This window comes from Mustelus asterias, chromosome 5 (genome assembly GCF_964213995.1).
Source record: "Mustelus asterias chromosome 5, sMusAst1.hap1.1, whole genome shotgun sequence".
NCBI lineage: Eukaryota > Metazoa > Chordata > Chondrichthyes > Carcharhiniformes > Triakidae > Mustelus > Mustelus asterias.
The window spans coordinates 136,253,733-136,268,542 of NC_135805.1; the positions used below are offsets into that span (position 1 = coordinate 136,253,733).

The 14,810-nt window shown below is 44.8% G+C and overlaps 1 protein-coding gene across 12 annotated transcripts in view; it reads left to right on the forward strand.

The window, feature by feature from the left end:
* Positions 1-2,140: 2,140 nt before the first annotated feature.
* The window catches only part of dst (dystonin), a 653,330-nt gene continuing 640,660 nt past the window's right edge, over positions 2,141-14,810 (forward strand). For 3 of the 12 annotated variants that reach the window (XM_078213316.1, XM_078213317.1, XM_078213325.1), the window contains exons 1-2: positions 2,145-2,226; positions 2,561-2,768. In XM_078213316.1, coding sequence (XP_078069442.1) covers positions 2,224-2,226; positions 2,561-2,768 — 211 coding nt within the window. In that variant the 5' untranslated portion in view covers positions 2,145-2,223. Of the gene's footprint in view, positions 2,227-2,560; positions 2,769-3,997; positions 4,189-14,810 lie in introns of those variants that run through there. The other 9 variants (XM_078213319.1, XM_078213326.1, XM_078213328.1 and 6 more) reach the window with 6 other exon arrangements.

Here is a 14,810-nt window from a genome sequence, read left to right on the forward strand (position 1 = left end):
GCATCTTTGTAGATGGCACACTCTGCTGCTACTGTGCATCAATGGGAGAGGGAGTGAATATTTTTGAATTGATTTGATTTACTATTGTCACATGTATTGGTATATAGTGAAAACATTTGTTTCTTGCACACTATACTGACAAAGCATACTATTCATAGAGTAGATAGGGAAAGGAGAGGGTGAAGAATACAGAATCATAGAGTGCAGAAGGAGGCCATTCAGCCAATCGAGTCTGCACAATCCCACTCAAGCCCTAACCCCATAACCCCATGCACTTACCCTAGCTATTCCCCCTGACACTACAGCCCCCTGACACTAGCATGGCCAATCCATTTAACCCGCATATCTTTCGGACCGTGGGAAGAAACCAGAGCACCCGGCGGAAACCACACAGACATGGGGAGAACGTGCAAACTCTGCACAGACAGTGACCCAAGCCCGGAATCGAACCCAGGTCCCTGGTGCTGTGAGGCAGCAGTGCTAACCACTGAGCCACCGTGCTGACTATAGTGTTACAGTCATAGCTAGGGTGTAGAGAAAGATCTCTTTGTGGCTGGGGTGTTGATCAAGCGGACTGTTTTGTCCTGGATGGTATGAAGAACATACATCTGACCATTGGTTCTGCTCTGCCGTTCACTAAGACCCTGGCTGATCTGAGTGTGGCCTCAACTGCACTTTCCTGTCTGCCCCCGATACCCTTCCATTCCCTTGTCAGTCAAGAATCTATCTGACTCAGTCTTGGGAAAAAAAGCATAAGAGCATCAGTCAGGAGGGGGCCATACATCCCCTCAAAGGCATCCTCCATCTGATCTTGTCCCTCAACTCCACTTCTATTGCCCATCTCCATCAGATGAAGAGAGGTGGGAAGAGGTTTGTGTGAAACATGATCAAGAGTGGCACAGTGGTTGGCGCAGCTGCCTCACAGCACCAGGGACCCTGATTCAATTCCAGCCTTGGGTTGCACGTTCTCCCCGTGTCTGCGTGGGTTTCCTCCACAGTCCAAAGATGTGTGGGTTAGGTTGATTGGCCATGCTAAATTGACCCTTAGTGTCAGGTGTACTAGCTAGGGTAAATACGTGGGGTTACAGGGATCGGGCCTCGTGGGATTGTTGTTGGTGCAGACTCGATGGGCCAAATGGCCTCCTTCTGCACTGTAGGGATTCTGAGTGCAGGCTAGTCCTTGTGAATGGCTTGTTTCTGCTATGTTGACTAGATGTTACTATATATTTGATAGAATTCGACTTTCACCCTGGGATGTTCTATTGTCAATGGGTCAAGTGGGGGTGGGGGTGGTAGATTCACTCTAAAATGATACAGCACAGAAAGGAGGCTATTCAGCCCACCATGCCAATGACATCTGTTCTAAAAGCGCTGTCCAATTAGTCCTATTGCCCCGGTATTACCAAAAAGGAGAATCATCCCCTCTGAAGTGTGAACATGCAACACAACCAGTCTTTCTCCTGGTGACACGAGGAGGCGTGGCAATAATAAATGTGGTTCACTTCTGAATCCGTGTTCATTTCCGGGTATTTACTGCCTCCCTTTATGCCTTGATTGCCTTTTGTGATGCAGGGAAGTGTCTGGGACACGGCCAGTGACTGTCAGTGTACCAAAGCACAGCCTCCCTTCCTCGGGATTGACAGCAAGGTGCAGCCAATCGCTGCTGAGTTGGCACCCACTTGGGGGGGGGGGGGGGGGGACTGGCCTGTGGGAGAAACAAGAGTTGGTTAATTCGCCCATTGAATGTGAGGAGCATAGGGGATTTTTTTTTCTGCAAATGTACCAGCAGAGCAGTGCATCCCTTGTAGCTAATAAATGATGCTGTGTCTCTCAACGTTGGGGTAGACAAAAGGCATTATTGTGCGGTCTTAGAGAGGGGAGGACAGAAGTTAACAGCAAAGTGGTGAGTCACCGAGTGATGCACTGAAGCCTAAGTCCCCTCTGGCCGGAACTGCGGGTTGGGGAAGCGGCGGCAGCCTTCATTTGACCAGTGTGGATGATCCCACGGATGGCTTCAAAAGCACTCATCTCGGCAGCTTGCATACTCTAGGGAGGGTTTGCCTTCAGCAGCTGGTGCTCAGTGAGGAGAGAGAGAGAAGGAAACAGGGCATTGCTCATTCTTCTCCTGGGCGTACAATGGGAATAATAACTATTTAAAAAAACACAATCAGGAATCTACATCAACAAAAGGAATATTGGTGAAACAATCGCTTCCTGTGAGCCATGGTAAGTCTGTCCTAGCCCTGTTGGGGGAGACAAATACAATTTATTTGTCAGTAGAAATGTCCACCAGCCTTACATGTTCATGTGTGTGTTAATCGTTAACATAAAATCAGTCGTGTGTTTTGGAAAGGAAACACATCCTTTATCAAGGTCTATTGATTAAAGAGAAAGGAAAATACAGATTATAGGTGAGTGGTTGATTGCAGATTGGTAAAAAAAATGGTTTAGATCAGGTGCCCTACTCATCACTTGCGCACCAGTGGATGTCTCGGTGTCTGGCTGTCTGTGTGTGTTTCATTTTGGTCTTTTGTCTGTCTCTTTCTCTGTCTCGGTGCAGAGTGTCGGGAGCAGCTCTCGCCCCTGTTCCATGTCTTCTGCCGACTATTCCGACGAGGAGGATGACTCTGGCCAGAGATCGGGGACTGTGTCGCCGGCTCCCGGGGACACACTGCCGTGGAACCTGCCCAAACACGAGAGGTCCAAGAGGAAAATCCACGGGGGCTCGGTGCTGGACCCGGCTGAGAGAGCCGTTCTCAGGATAGCCGGTGAGGAGGCTTTCTTTAATGATTTGTCATTTCAAAAAATCTGGAGCGCCGTGTGCAATGGGGAGTCTTCTTATGCATTAAAAACCGTAGGATTCTCCAGCCTTATGGCTCAATCTCGTTTTCTAGCCGAAAGCTATCATTTTTTTTCTATTGAATTGGAACAATGATTTAATTGAGGTGTGTGTTTGTGTGTAGTCGACAACTGCATTTTTACTTTCGTTTTATTCCCCATTAGAATCACACAGCTGTCTGATTTACAATTATGGACCGATGTGGTCTAATAAATACGACTTCTTGGCTCCTCTGATACATACATCGCATCTATTACCGATGTTCACATCTAATGCACTAACAGAACAGACCAGGAATATAATATGCGAATGTACTGTAATATAACACACTGCTGGAAATACAGAACCGCTTGGGTTCAATTCAGTGTGGACAATTCCCTCCCACAGATTGTGTCTGAAGGGTTAATTGTTCTGTTACCTTTCTTTCCCCATTAACCAGGTGTCCAACCTTCACCCAGTCTAGTCAGTGATGAACTAACGGTCTGTCTGTAGCTGTTCTACACCCAGACATGCTAGCATTGGGTTTAATTTATAAATATAAATATTTTGAAAACCGATTTTTTTGTTAGTAATTTTGCTCCATTCTAAAGTATTTCCACGTAAATGTCTAAAAAGACAATCTGTAAATGTGCATTGATCATTGTGGTGGGATAATTCCATTCGTCTCCTCTCAGTCTCAGACAATCTCCTTTAGACAACAGGAGAGACCCCTCCACGCCATCTTCTGCGGGCTGTTTAAACAGTAACATGGAAAGCAATGCCATTCAAATGTTTCTGGTCTGTGATGGAGCCCCTCACCCCATCTTATAGGGGTGCATCTGTGTGTGTGTGTGTGTGGGGGGGGGGGGCTCATTTTGGATTAGAGTTAAGGTTGGGGAATGTCTGTGGGTCAGGACTGGGGCTGGGTTTTTGAGAGAGGGGGAGAGATAGTGTTGAGACAATGATTTGTGATTTTTTTTTTAAATGAGAGAGGAAGCAAGGGGGAAGTAGTGACCGGAGCCTGCGCCCATGGCTTGTCTCTCTCTCTCGCCCCCTATATATACAAGTCTGTTGGGAGGGAGGGGATTCATGCGAAAGGATAAGGGCAGGGCTTAACTGGAGCTGCCCATTCTGGGGCGGTCCTATCCACACAGCTCGCCCCCGGCGCCTGGCTCTGCCAAGTTCCCAGCCCTCACTGTGTGTGTGTGTGTCAGACCTTCTCTCCAAGTTGAAAGGAGAATTGGAGAGCCGGCCGCTCCCTCCAGCACCCATGGCCGGCTACAGTCCGGCTCTCTCTCCCGCTGCTTACCGTTATGTCGACGAACTGGAATATCTGCAGGCTTATGAAGACGTGTTGGAACGCTACAAAGGTAAATCCGCTTTGCCAAGGCTTTAAGCTAACGGTTTCTCCCCCCTGTCTCTCCCTTTTTCCTTATGGTCCGTCCTTAATAACGACTAAGTGAAACGTTTGTCAGCACTGCGGTCCATTTCTTTATCCGTGGCTGCTTCAGATGCAAATATTGTGTGTTTGTGTGTGTGTGTGTATGAGAGAGAGGATGTGCTTGCGGTGTGTGTACAGAAATATAATTCCAGAGACTGAGATTTATTTTCTTAGTCCTCCCGCCTTATGATGCCAGCCTGGATTTTTACTTTTTCCCCCCTCTATTGGTATCTAACTTTCTATAAATAATAATAAACATCATCTGTGTCCCAGTTTGGCCAGACCTACCAAATCAGATGCGTTTGAGAAATCTGCCCATTCCTTGGCCTGTGATGTGTCACACTTGAGCTCCTTACTGATAGCAGTCAAATGGCCCTTAACGCCTCCTGTCTCAATGTGACACACATGCTGTGGCAGGATTGTACCCAGTAGCCCGGAACTGCTGCATTTTGTGAGTGTCCCATCTCCCAGAGAGAGAGACTGGAATTGTTCTGTGAGGTGATGATAATTCTGCTTAGTCATTGGATCAACTGGGGGCGAAATGATGCGACTTTTTATTCACCCGCCCCCACTCCCCCCACCAACTGGGAATTAAGTCTGTCAGGCGGTTTTATGAAGAAATGAGGACACCTTTGTGTTGCTCAATGCAGTGAAGTGCTACCCTGTGCAGAGCAGGGAACAGTTGAGGCTGTGTTGTCACTGCGTTGGCAGATTGATGACAGCAAAATAGAATAGAAGCTCGCAGCGCTGATGCATGCTCTTCGGCCCATCGAGCCTGTACTGACTCTTGGATAGAATTATCCAATGAGCCACATTCCTCCCCCCCCCCCCATAAATGTTCTCCCTTCCACCATTTATCCAGTTTTCCGTTTGAAAGCTGTTGTTGAATCTGTTCCCGCTGCCCTTTCAGACGGTATGTTATTGACCATAACAATTGCTGCATTTATTTCCAAAAAAAGTCTCTCAATTGCCTTTGGTTCTTGATTTTTTTTTTGCCCCCCCCCCCGCAAGTTAACAAATAACAGTTTTGTGCGCTGCCTGTTTATTTCTGGGTGAGTATCAGAATGGATGCTGTATGTTCACAAGCAATAGAATCTCTGTTGACAAGTAACATTTGAACTGTTGACTTTACTTGACAGAGGAGTACTGTTTTACACTAGGAGCAGCCCAATCATTTTTTTTTGTAGCACGCTCCTGGGGTGTTTTGGAACAGGGGGTGTTTTTTTTCCTTTCTTCTCTTTCTTTCCTTCTTGCTACCGCCCCCCCCGCCACCTTCAGCTTCTGTCAGCCCTCTGAAGCTGCTGATGGCACAGGGTCCAGTCCTACACAAACCGACAAGCATCTGGTACCGTAACTAAGTGCTCATTCTCAATAAGCATAGTCTTGACTGTGAAGCATTATGGCTGCCCTGATCGCATCCTGCAGCGCCAGGGTCACTGTTCAGGAATTAGAACTCAAGTTGACTTCCAATTCCTTTCCAAGGCCATGTTCACTCATCCCACCCTGGTTGAGATTTATTTCCCACTTGATATCATAGAATCCTTACAGTGCAGAAGGAGGCCATTCGGCTCATTGAGTCTGCACCAACCCACCCAGCTGCAATCCCACCCAGCTCCTATCCCCGTAGCCCCACATATTTACCTTGCTAGCCCCCCTGACATTAAGTGGCAATTTAGCATGGCCAATCAACCTGACTCGCACATCTTTGGACTGTGGGAGGAAACCAGAGCACCCGGAGGAAACACGGGGAAAATGTGCAAACTCCACATAGAAAGTGACCCAAGCCGGGAATTGAACCCGGGTCCCTGGCACTGTGAGGCAGCAGTGCTAACCACCGTGCCGTCCCTTTATCTTTACGTATTGAGCCTTCTGAGGAGTGTTAAGTAAAATGTCCATGTAGGAAACTAGGGAGTGGTCAGTTTTCTTTAAGTTGAGACAGTGTGTTTACTAAATAAAGTTAACATCACGGATGTATTTGGGATGCATTGTGGATATTCCTTTCACTCCTTGACCACGTTTAAGGTCACCTGACCTAATACTCGCTTGTGTAGATCAGTGCCAATTTCTGTTAGATGACATTCCTGAGAAGTGCCTTGGGGTGCTTTACCACGTTCAAGGTGCTATACAAATGGAAGTTGTTGTGGATTGTCAGAACCTGGCAGTGTCGCACAGTGTATTGGCATTGTCTGTTATGGACGCGTTCACTATTTTAATCCATTAAACAGGATTAAATTGTAAATGAATAAAATTAGATCTCATCTCAGCTGTTGTATAATGTAGCCAGGAGAGTCAGCTGTGGAAATAGCAGTTGCTGCACTCTCCAAGGGACAGACTTGTATGATGCATCGGCAGTGGAATCTTGGCTCTTTGTTCCAATGCATTCATATCACAATAAATCTGTTCCTAAAGTGTCTTTTCCTCCGGCGTTCCCTCTTCACACTTGATATGAGTTTGATGTTGCTTTTAAGTTTGAATTTTCTGAAACATTCATACTGGGGCTATACAATTAAGCTTGATTAAATAATGCTGAGTGTCTGCAGGTACCCCGTAGGTCCAACATTAGGTGAATTAGTCGGCAACTGTGTAGATAATCTGGGACAAAGCATAACAAGCTTTTTTTTCTCTTTCTGTTTAATGCTTGTCCCTCGTGATGGATTAACACTGGTCGCCTACATTGTGGTACATTGTCTGCAGTTGTTAAACAAATTTATTTTTAAAATATCAGTTCCATCCGCTGTTGACTGTTTTGACAGATTTTGATGTTTAATAGACCATTGAATGTCCAGTCTGTCCCAAGCAGTATTTTTCACTGTGAAAGTATCATTGAGATTTTTTTTCATGCAGCGAGTGGTGGAACCACCTGGAACTTGCTACCCATGAGGGTGCTGGAGGAGAAAGCAGTCAATTATATTCAAAGGAAATTGAATGGCCACTTGCAGGAGACAGGGTTTCGGGGAGTGGGACTGACTGGATTGCTTTCTGGGGAGTTGGCATGGACTCGATAGGTTGAATGGCCTCCTATGATGCAAGTTACTCTTGAGATATTTGTCATAAATGACATTCTTTAGTCACAAGTTTAGTGAATCACTATTGTCCATCCCTAGTTGCCAGAGGCAACCACATGGGTGACACAGTGGTTAGCACTGCTGCCTCACAGTCGGTTCCCAACTTGGGTCACTGTCTGTGTGGAGTTTGCACGTTCTCCCTGTGTCTGCGTGGGTTTCTTTTGGGTGCTCCAGTTTCCTCCCATAGTCCGAAAAACATGCTGGTTAGGTGCATTGGCCATGCTAAATTCTCTCTGTGTATCCGAACAGGCGCTGGAATGTGGCGACTAGGGGATTTTCACAGTAACTTTATTGCAGCGTGAATGTAAACCTACTTGTGACATTGCTGTGGCTCTGGAATCACATGTAGGCCAGACCAGGTAAGGACGGTAGATTTCCTTCCCTAAAGGAGATTAGTGAAATAGATGGGTTTTCAAATACGTTGTATGGAATTAACATGCATTATATTAATTATCCTTGTTTTTAATATACATTGTATGGAATTAATGTATGAAAAAATGGTAATGCAGATTCTGTAAGGAGCCTCTGTTTAGAGCTGGCGAGATGTAAATGTCACTTTAAATTTTAGTATCGGATATGGGCCCTGATTTGGAAATTTCAGTGGACATTTTGCTCCCAAAAGCAGTCTTTAATTTTGTGTATTACACTTGTATTAAGTCACAACTTTATATTAAACTTGACACTGTTCAATCAATTAGTATTACGTATTGGGTTGGCCTATTGTTCATCCAAAATACAATCTGCATCAGTAATAATGCAACCAGTGTAAGTGATGGTGTGGTTTCAATAAGAGACAACATGTACCTTCCTGGATAACACCATTTCCACATTACAGGGTAAGCTTTGAGGAATGGATTCTTTGTTCAAATTATTTGTGATTTGGAATGTTTGTACGTGCCACTTGGACTGCTGAAATTGGTTTCTGCATTGGAGCAACCTTTCCCGAAACTCTTTTTAATTCCCTAACGTATTAGCATACGGTAATGTGGACTGCTAATTGGTACTTGGTTTCATGCATTGACTCCACAGATTTTTTTCTCGTCATCTTGCGATCTTTATATTTTGTTTTTTCTACACATACCACCTGCAGTGACTAGGCAACATGGAGACCTTCCTGAGTGCGTCCCTCTATAGCCTGTTACTGAGAAGTACAAGTGAATGAAATGTCAGGAATGGTGGCTGCTCCATACAGGACTATACTGGCCTGTTGTAGTTGTGCTGGAATATTGGGGTATAATCACTGAACTGCAGCCCGTACATTTCCATTCAACATTGTGTTTCAGTTATTGCTACTTTCAGTTTATGCTGGGGCCAGGTTAAAGCTTTAAAGACACTTTTTGTTTTAACATTGGCTGTCCGCCCATGCCTCAGTTGAAACCCACATCTCTATCTTGGTTACTTTCAGGCTTGACTATTACAATGCCCATCTGGCCAGCCTCCAACCTTCCCATCCTCTGAACTTGAGCTCAAGAAGAACTCGGTTACCTGTATTTTAACTTGATCACCCATTATTCAAGTGCTCACTGATTTGTGTTGAGGACCAGATCAGAAACTCCAGGACATTTTATGAAGTTAGCCCAGACTTTTATATTTGATTTTGGCATTAGGGTGAGCATAAGGTGTTTCACTCCAGCTATGATTCAAGTGACCCACTAGGAAGCTTTTATCAAAACCAAATTTATTTAAGAACACAGAATATATCAAAAAGACCAATTGAAAGACTTAAACATGAAAAATATAATTCTTAACAGTTAGTCATCTCTGTTCCAATTTAGTAGTATCCCCACATAGACATAAATCCCTTCTTTAGAACCAATTAGCACAGGAAACCAAATATACTTATGTAGCCACCAGATTTCTGGCCTTTTGACACTTCTGGAGAGTGATCCAGACAGACATTTGTCTTCTCATTCTCATGCAGCAACTTCCAAAGAAAGCCCCACCTCCAGACAGCAGAATCTCAGAGAAAGAGACTTATTTCCTGGCAGATTCCAGTCTCCACTTCAAAGAGAGAAAGCAAACTCTAAAGATCCTAAAAGGCAGACTGCTTTGTATTCTTTGGGAAAGCCTAACCCCACCCAGTCATATGACCTTATCTGTCAATCAACCTAATCAAGCCCTACTCTGCAATATCCCAGAGGAAAACACAAAACAGCAGAACCCTGCATCATTTCAGATCAAAACAAAAATTGTAGTAATTGAGATCAATTATGCAGCTGCAGCAGCAACACTCTGCTGCTGCATACAGACAGAACAGCTCCGATTAAAATGGAGGGGACCAAACACATTCTGTGCAGAAATATGACTAAATTACATTTCTTAAAGGCACGGTATCGTCATGCAGGCCTACAATAACTTCAGCTCTATTGATGACACAAATTTGAATATTCTCATTGTGTGTTTGAATCCCTCCATGACCTCACCTTTTCCCTCTTTCTGCAACCCTTGTTCCTCCAGTTTTACATATCACCCATTTTCATCACTTCAACATCAAAGATCATGTCTTCAGTTCTGCAGTTCTCTCTCTTTGCTTTTATGTTGCTTCTTTAAAGGCTTTTGTTCTCCCTATCCTATGTAGCTCAGTGTCAATTGTATCTGATAATGCTCCAATATAGGGTCATAGAGGTTTACATCATGGAAACAGGCCCTTCGGCCCAACTTGTCCATGCCACCCTTTTTTTTGAATCCACTAAGCTAGTCTCAATTGCCCGCATTTGGCCCATATCCCTCAATACCCATCTTACCCATGTAACTCTAAATGCTTTTTAAAAGACAAAATTGTACCCGCCTCTACTATTACCTCTGGCAGCTTGTTCCAGACACTCACCACCCTCTGCGTGAAAAAATTGCCCCTCTGGACCCCTTTGTATCTATCTCCTCTCACCTTAAACCTATGCCCTCTAGTTTTAGACTCCTCTACCGTTGGGAAAAGATGCTGACTATCTGGCTGATCTGTGCCCCTCATTATTTTATAGACCTCTATAAGATCACTCCTAAGCCTCCTCCATATCCAGCCTCTCCTTATAACGGAAACCATCAAGTCCCGGTACGAAATGTCTTGGGATGATTTCTCATGTTGAAGGTTCTATATGACTACAAGTCATTTAAAATTAGTTCTGATCATCCATTTGAGATCAACTGTTTGCATCCAATTGTATGAGGTCACTAACCAATCGTCTTGTGATTCTCTTTGGGTGGAGCTCATGTGAATTTAAAAAGAATTCCCCTAGAATAAGTATAGGTTTCTCATTGATCAATTGCACCTTTTCTTTTCAAAGTCTGAAAGAAGATTGAATGTCTAAATACGTTGATCCTTCTTTGTTTGTGGTCAGGTCACTTTTTTTTTCTTTGGAGAAGAAGTTCAAAGATTATGTGGCCCAGTAGTTAGCACTGCTGTCTCACAGCGCCAGGGGCCTGGGTTCGATTCTCAGCTTGGGTCACTGTCTGTCCAGAGTCTGCATATTCTCCTTCTGTCTGTGTGGGTTTCCACCCACAGTCCAAAAGACGTGCTGGTTAGGTGCATTGGCCATGCTAAATTCTCCCTCAGTGTACCCGAACAGGAGTGTGGCGTCTAGGGGATTTTCACAGTGACTTCATTGCAGTGTTAATGTAAGCCTACTTGTGACAAATAAATAAACTTAAAAGTTAGTGCCACTGAATAAACTTAGTCATGAGACTGAAGCAGCTAAAATTCCTTAAAAGCTTTTTAAATGTCAACATATGAATCCGCCTCCTTTAGTGGCAGCACAATTGGAATTTTTTAATTAGACTAGCTGTATAATGAGCTCTGTTTAGAGGCACCTGCCTACACACTCCCGCCTCCAATGCAGGCTTGAAGTGAAAGCACTCCCAGTCAACTGGAATGTATGACTACTGCATGGGAACTTGCTGCAAAGCAAGGGTCACACTGGAGAACACTGAACTTGTTTGTTCTAGGATGTTCCATGATATAAATTTTGCGTACACTTCCGCTCTTTTTTCCTTTTATTCCCCTGTGGTGTCAGCTGTGGCTCAGTGGGTAGCATGCCCACCTCTGTAGTTACAAGGTCGTGGGTTCCAGTCCCAATCCAGTGCAATACTGAAGGAATACTGCACTGTCGGACGTCCCTTCTGTTAATTAAAGGCCGTAACAGCCCTCAGATCCCATGGCATTCTTCTAAGGTCAGAGGAATTCTCTGGAGTATGCTGGTTGATATTTACCCCCTCGCCAATGTTACTAAAAATAAACATATGATTTGTTCATTGCTGCTGGTATCTTGCCATGCACAAGATGCCCTGTTTCCTGCATTAGTTTAAAGTTTATTATTGTCACAAGTAGATTTACATTAACACCGCAATGAAGTTACTGTGAAAATCCCCGAGTCGCCACACTCCGGCGCCTGTTCGGGTACACTGAGGGAGAATTTAGCACGGCCAATACATCTAACTAGCACGTCTTTTGGGCTGTGGGAGGGAACCAGAGGAAGCCCACACAGATATGGGGAGAACTCTCAGACTCCGCACGGACAATGACCCAAGCCGTAAAATTGAACCTGGGTCCCTGGCGTTGTGGCAGGTGAGGCCTTTTTTCTCTTTAATCTTTCAACACAAATTTATTACCTCAGAGCATAATAATATTTAGCCAGCAGAAACTAAATGACTCAATCATTGTCTTTATATTCAAGTGTTTATGTTCCAACACACAAGGTGTGCGGACCACTTTGGGGAGTCACTTGCTACTGCTGAATGCAGGTTAAAGAAAAGGCATTCACAAAATCTATGTAGTGGGGCAGTCACTGCTTTGGGACATCAAAAGCAGTGTGTCAGGCTCACCCATGTCCCTGAGCTGATGTAACTACCTTCTATCTGACTGAGTGAACTTCCTGCCGCTTTCTCTCCTCCACCTATCTGGATAAAATAATTCCTACCTTCTTCAGTGTGATCTTCACCAGTCTTTATTGTTGCTGGTGTTTTGGATCATTCCACTTTTTTATTCTGAAAGTGTTGCCTTTAAGAATGTTTTCACCCTAACTTGCCAGACACTTGTTTTTATTCATTTGTGGGACATGGGCATCGCTGGCTGGCCAGCAGTTGTTGTCCATCCTAGTTGCCCTTGAGAAGGTGGTGGTGAGCCGCCTTCTTGAATCACTGCAGTCCATGTTCTGTGGGCTGATTCAATGCCGTTGGGGAGGGAATTCCAGGATTTTGACCCGGCGACTGCAAAGGAACGGCGATATATTTGTACGCACAATTTTCTTGATCATTCCTTGTCCAGCCAAGAATCAGATTCTTTGTTAAGTAGACCTGTAGGCTGCTTAGTCAAACATCCCCCTTAAATGGACTTACAGCAATAGATGGACTGGGGTGGAGATTGAAGTGGGCCGCCGTGGTGGTGGAGTGGATCGGAGGTTGGAAACTTAGTTTGGACTCGAATAGGACGCTGATGTTCTCAAATAGTCAACCCCAATTTAAGATGGGGCCTGGGGAGGTGAATCAAATCCATGGCAAGGGTACAGAGTTTGCAACGGATTCACTGGGAAAACCAAAGGCATGGGCAGCATGGTGGCACAGTGGTTAGCACTGCTGCCTCACAGTGCCAGGGGTCCTGGCTCAATTCTGGCCTTGGGTGTCTGTGCGGAGTCTGCATGTTCTCCTCATGAGAACAGGCTCAAGGTGAGAGGGGGAAAGTTTACAGGGAAGTTTTTCACGCAGAGAGTGGTGGGTGAATTTGGTGCAAGCAGGCACATTAGCAACACTTAAGAGGCACCTGGATGGGTACATGAATAGGGAGGAAATAGAGGGATACGGACTGAGTAAGGGCAGAAGGTTTTTTAGTTTACTTAGAGAATCATGATGGACACAGGCTTTGAGCAGTAGCACACTGGGTGCACTCTGATGTATAGTGAGATCTTGTAAATAAATGAACTTTTGGTGATGGGACTCTCGCCTCCGTGGACTTATTACAGGTGGAAGTGTCATTGCGAAGATCAAAACATTAAGTTGTGGGAAAGACAAAGATTTGGGGGAGGTGCCAGTACAATCAAGGATATTGTAACAAGAAGGGAAGTTGTTGCTGGAGTGAGACTTTCCAAAAATGGATGGAAAGTTTGAGGGTTGGTTCTTCACAGGGAAGGGTGATGAATGGTGGTTCTGAAAAAGAGGGCGACAATAATGGATGAGGAGGAATATTTCTCATGTCATCCCTCATAGGAGCCAGGAAGGGAAGTTTGGTGCTCAGCGGTGTAATAGGAATAGGCTTGAAAAAGCAGGAGATGGACATCTTGGAGCAATTGAGCTGGGAGAGGGTGCAGATGGAGCTAGGCGAGTTATTGGAAATAGGTTCAGAGCTGTGGCAGGAGTCAACAATTGGGCAAGAATGGCCTAGTGGACAAGGGGAAGTGTTACACCAGAGGTAACTGAATAGATTATCTCAACCTCCATGACAGAGGTTTGTAGCTGTTGCTGATAAAGTAGGAATGGGCAGGGGAGAGCGGTCGAAGAAAATGACTCAGTATCTTGATTCTTGCAGATTTGTTTTTCCAAGTCAGCATTTTCCAATGTTCTAACACAAAGTTGTCCACAGAAACTTAGAACACAGGAGTAGGAGGCCCTTCTAGCCCTTCAAGCCTGCTCCGCTATTCATTATGATCATGGCTGATCATTCAATTGAATAGCCTGACCCCACCACCTTCCCATATCCTTTTTCCCCTTCACCTCAAGTGCTATTTTCTACTGCTTCTTGAAAACATTCAGTGTTTTGGCCTCATTCTGTGATGGCAAATTCCACAGGCTGACCACTCTCTGGGTGAAGAAATTTCTCCTAATCTCTGGCGTAAATGGTCCACCCTGTATCCTCATACTGTGACCAGTGCTTCTGTACAGGCCCACCACCGGGAACATCCTTCTTGCATCTACCCTGTCTCGTCCTGTTAGAATTTTATAGGTTTCTGAGATTCCCCCCTCGTTCTTAGCGAATACTATCCTAACTGACTCAATGTCTCTTCATACATTAGTCCCACCATCCCCGGAATCAGCCTGGTAAATCTTCGCTGCACTCCCTCGAGAGCAAGAGCATCCTATCTCAGAAAAGGAGACCAAAACTGCACACAATACTCTAGGTGTGGCCTCACTAAGGCCCTGTATAATTGCATTAAGACAGGCCTGCTCCTGTACTTGAATCCTCTCGTGATGAAGGCCATACCCCAAGGCTACTGTAAGTTGCATACACTAGTCTTCTGACTTCAGAAGTCTAGACAACAGAAGACCAATTTTATTTATATTTTTACCCATTTGTTCTGTTCGGTTTTTGTTGGTTGACCTTGGAGCTTTGTAAAAGGCTTTACTTAGGAGCTCTGTTGCCTCACTTTTTGATAAATTGCAACCGAACATCAAGATCTCTTCAGACTGAGATTATGTACAAGTAATTTGTAACTTTGATTTTTGTGAGTACTCTCCAAGACACTCTCTGTACATAATGTGATTCAAGCGGACAAGAGTTTGGGACACG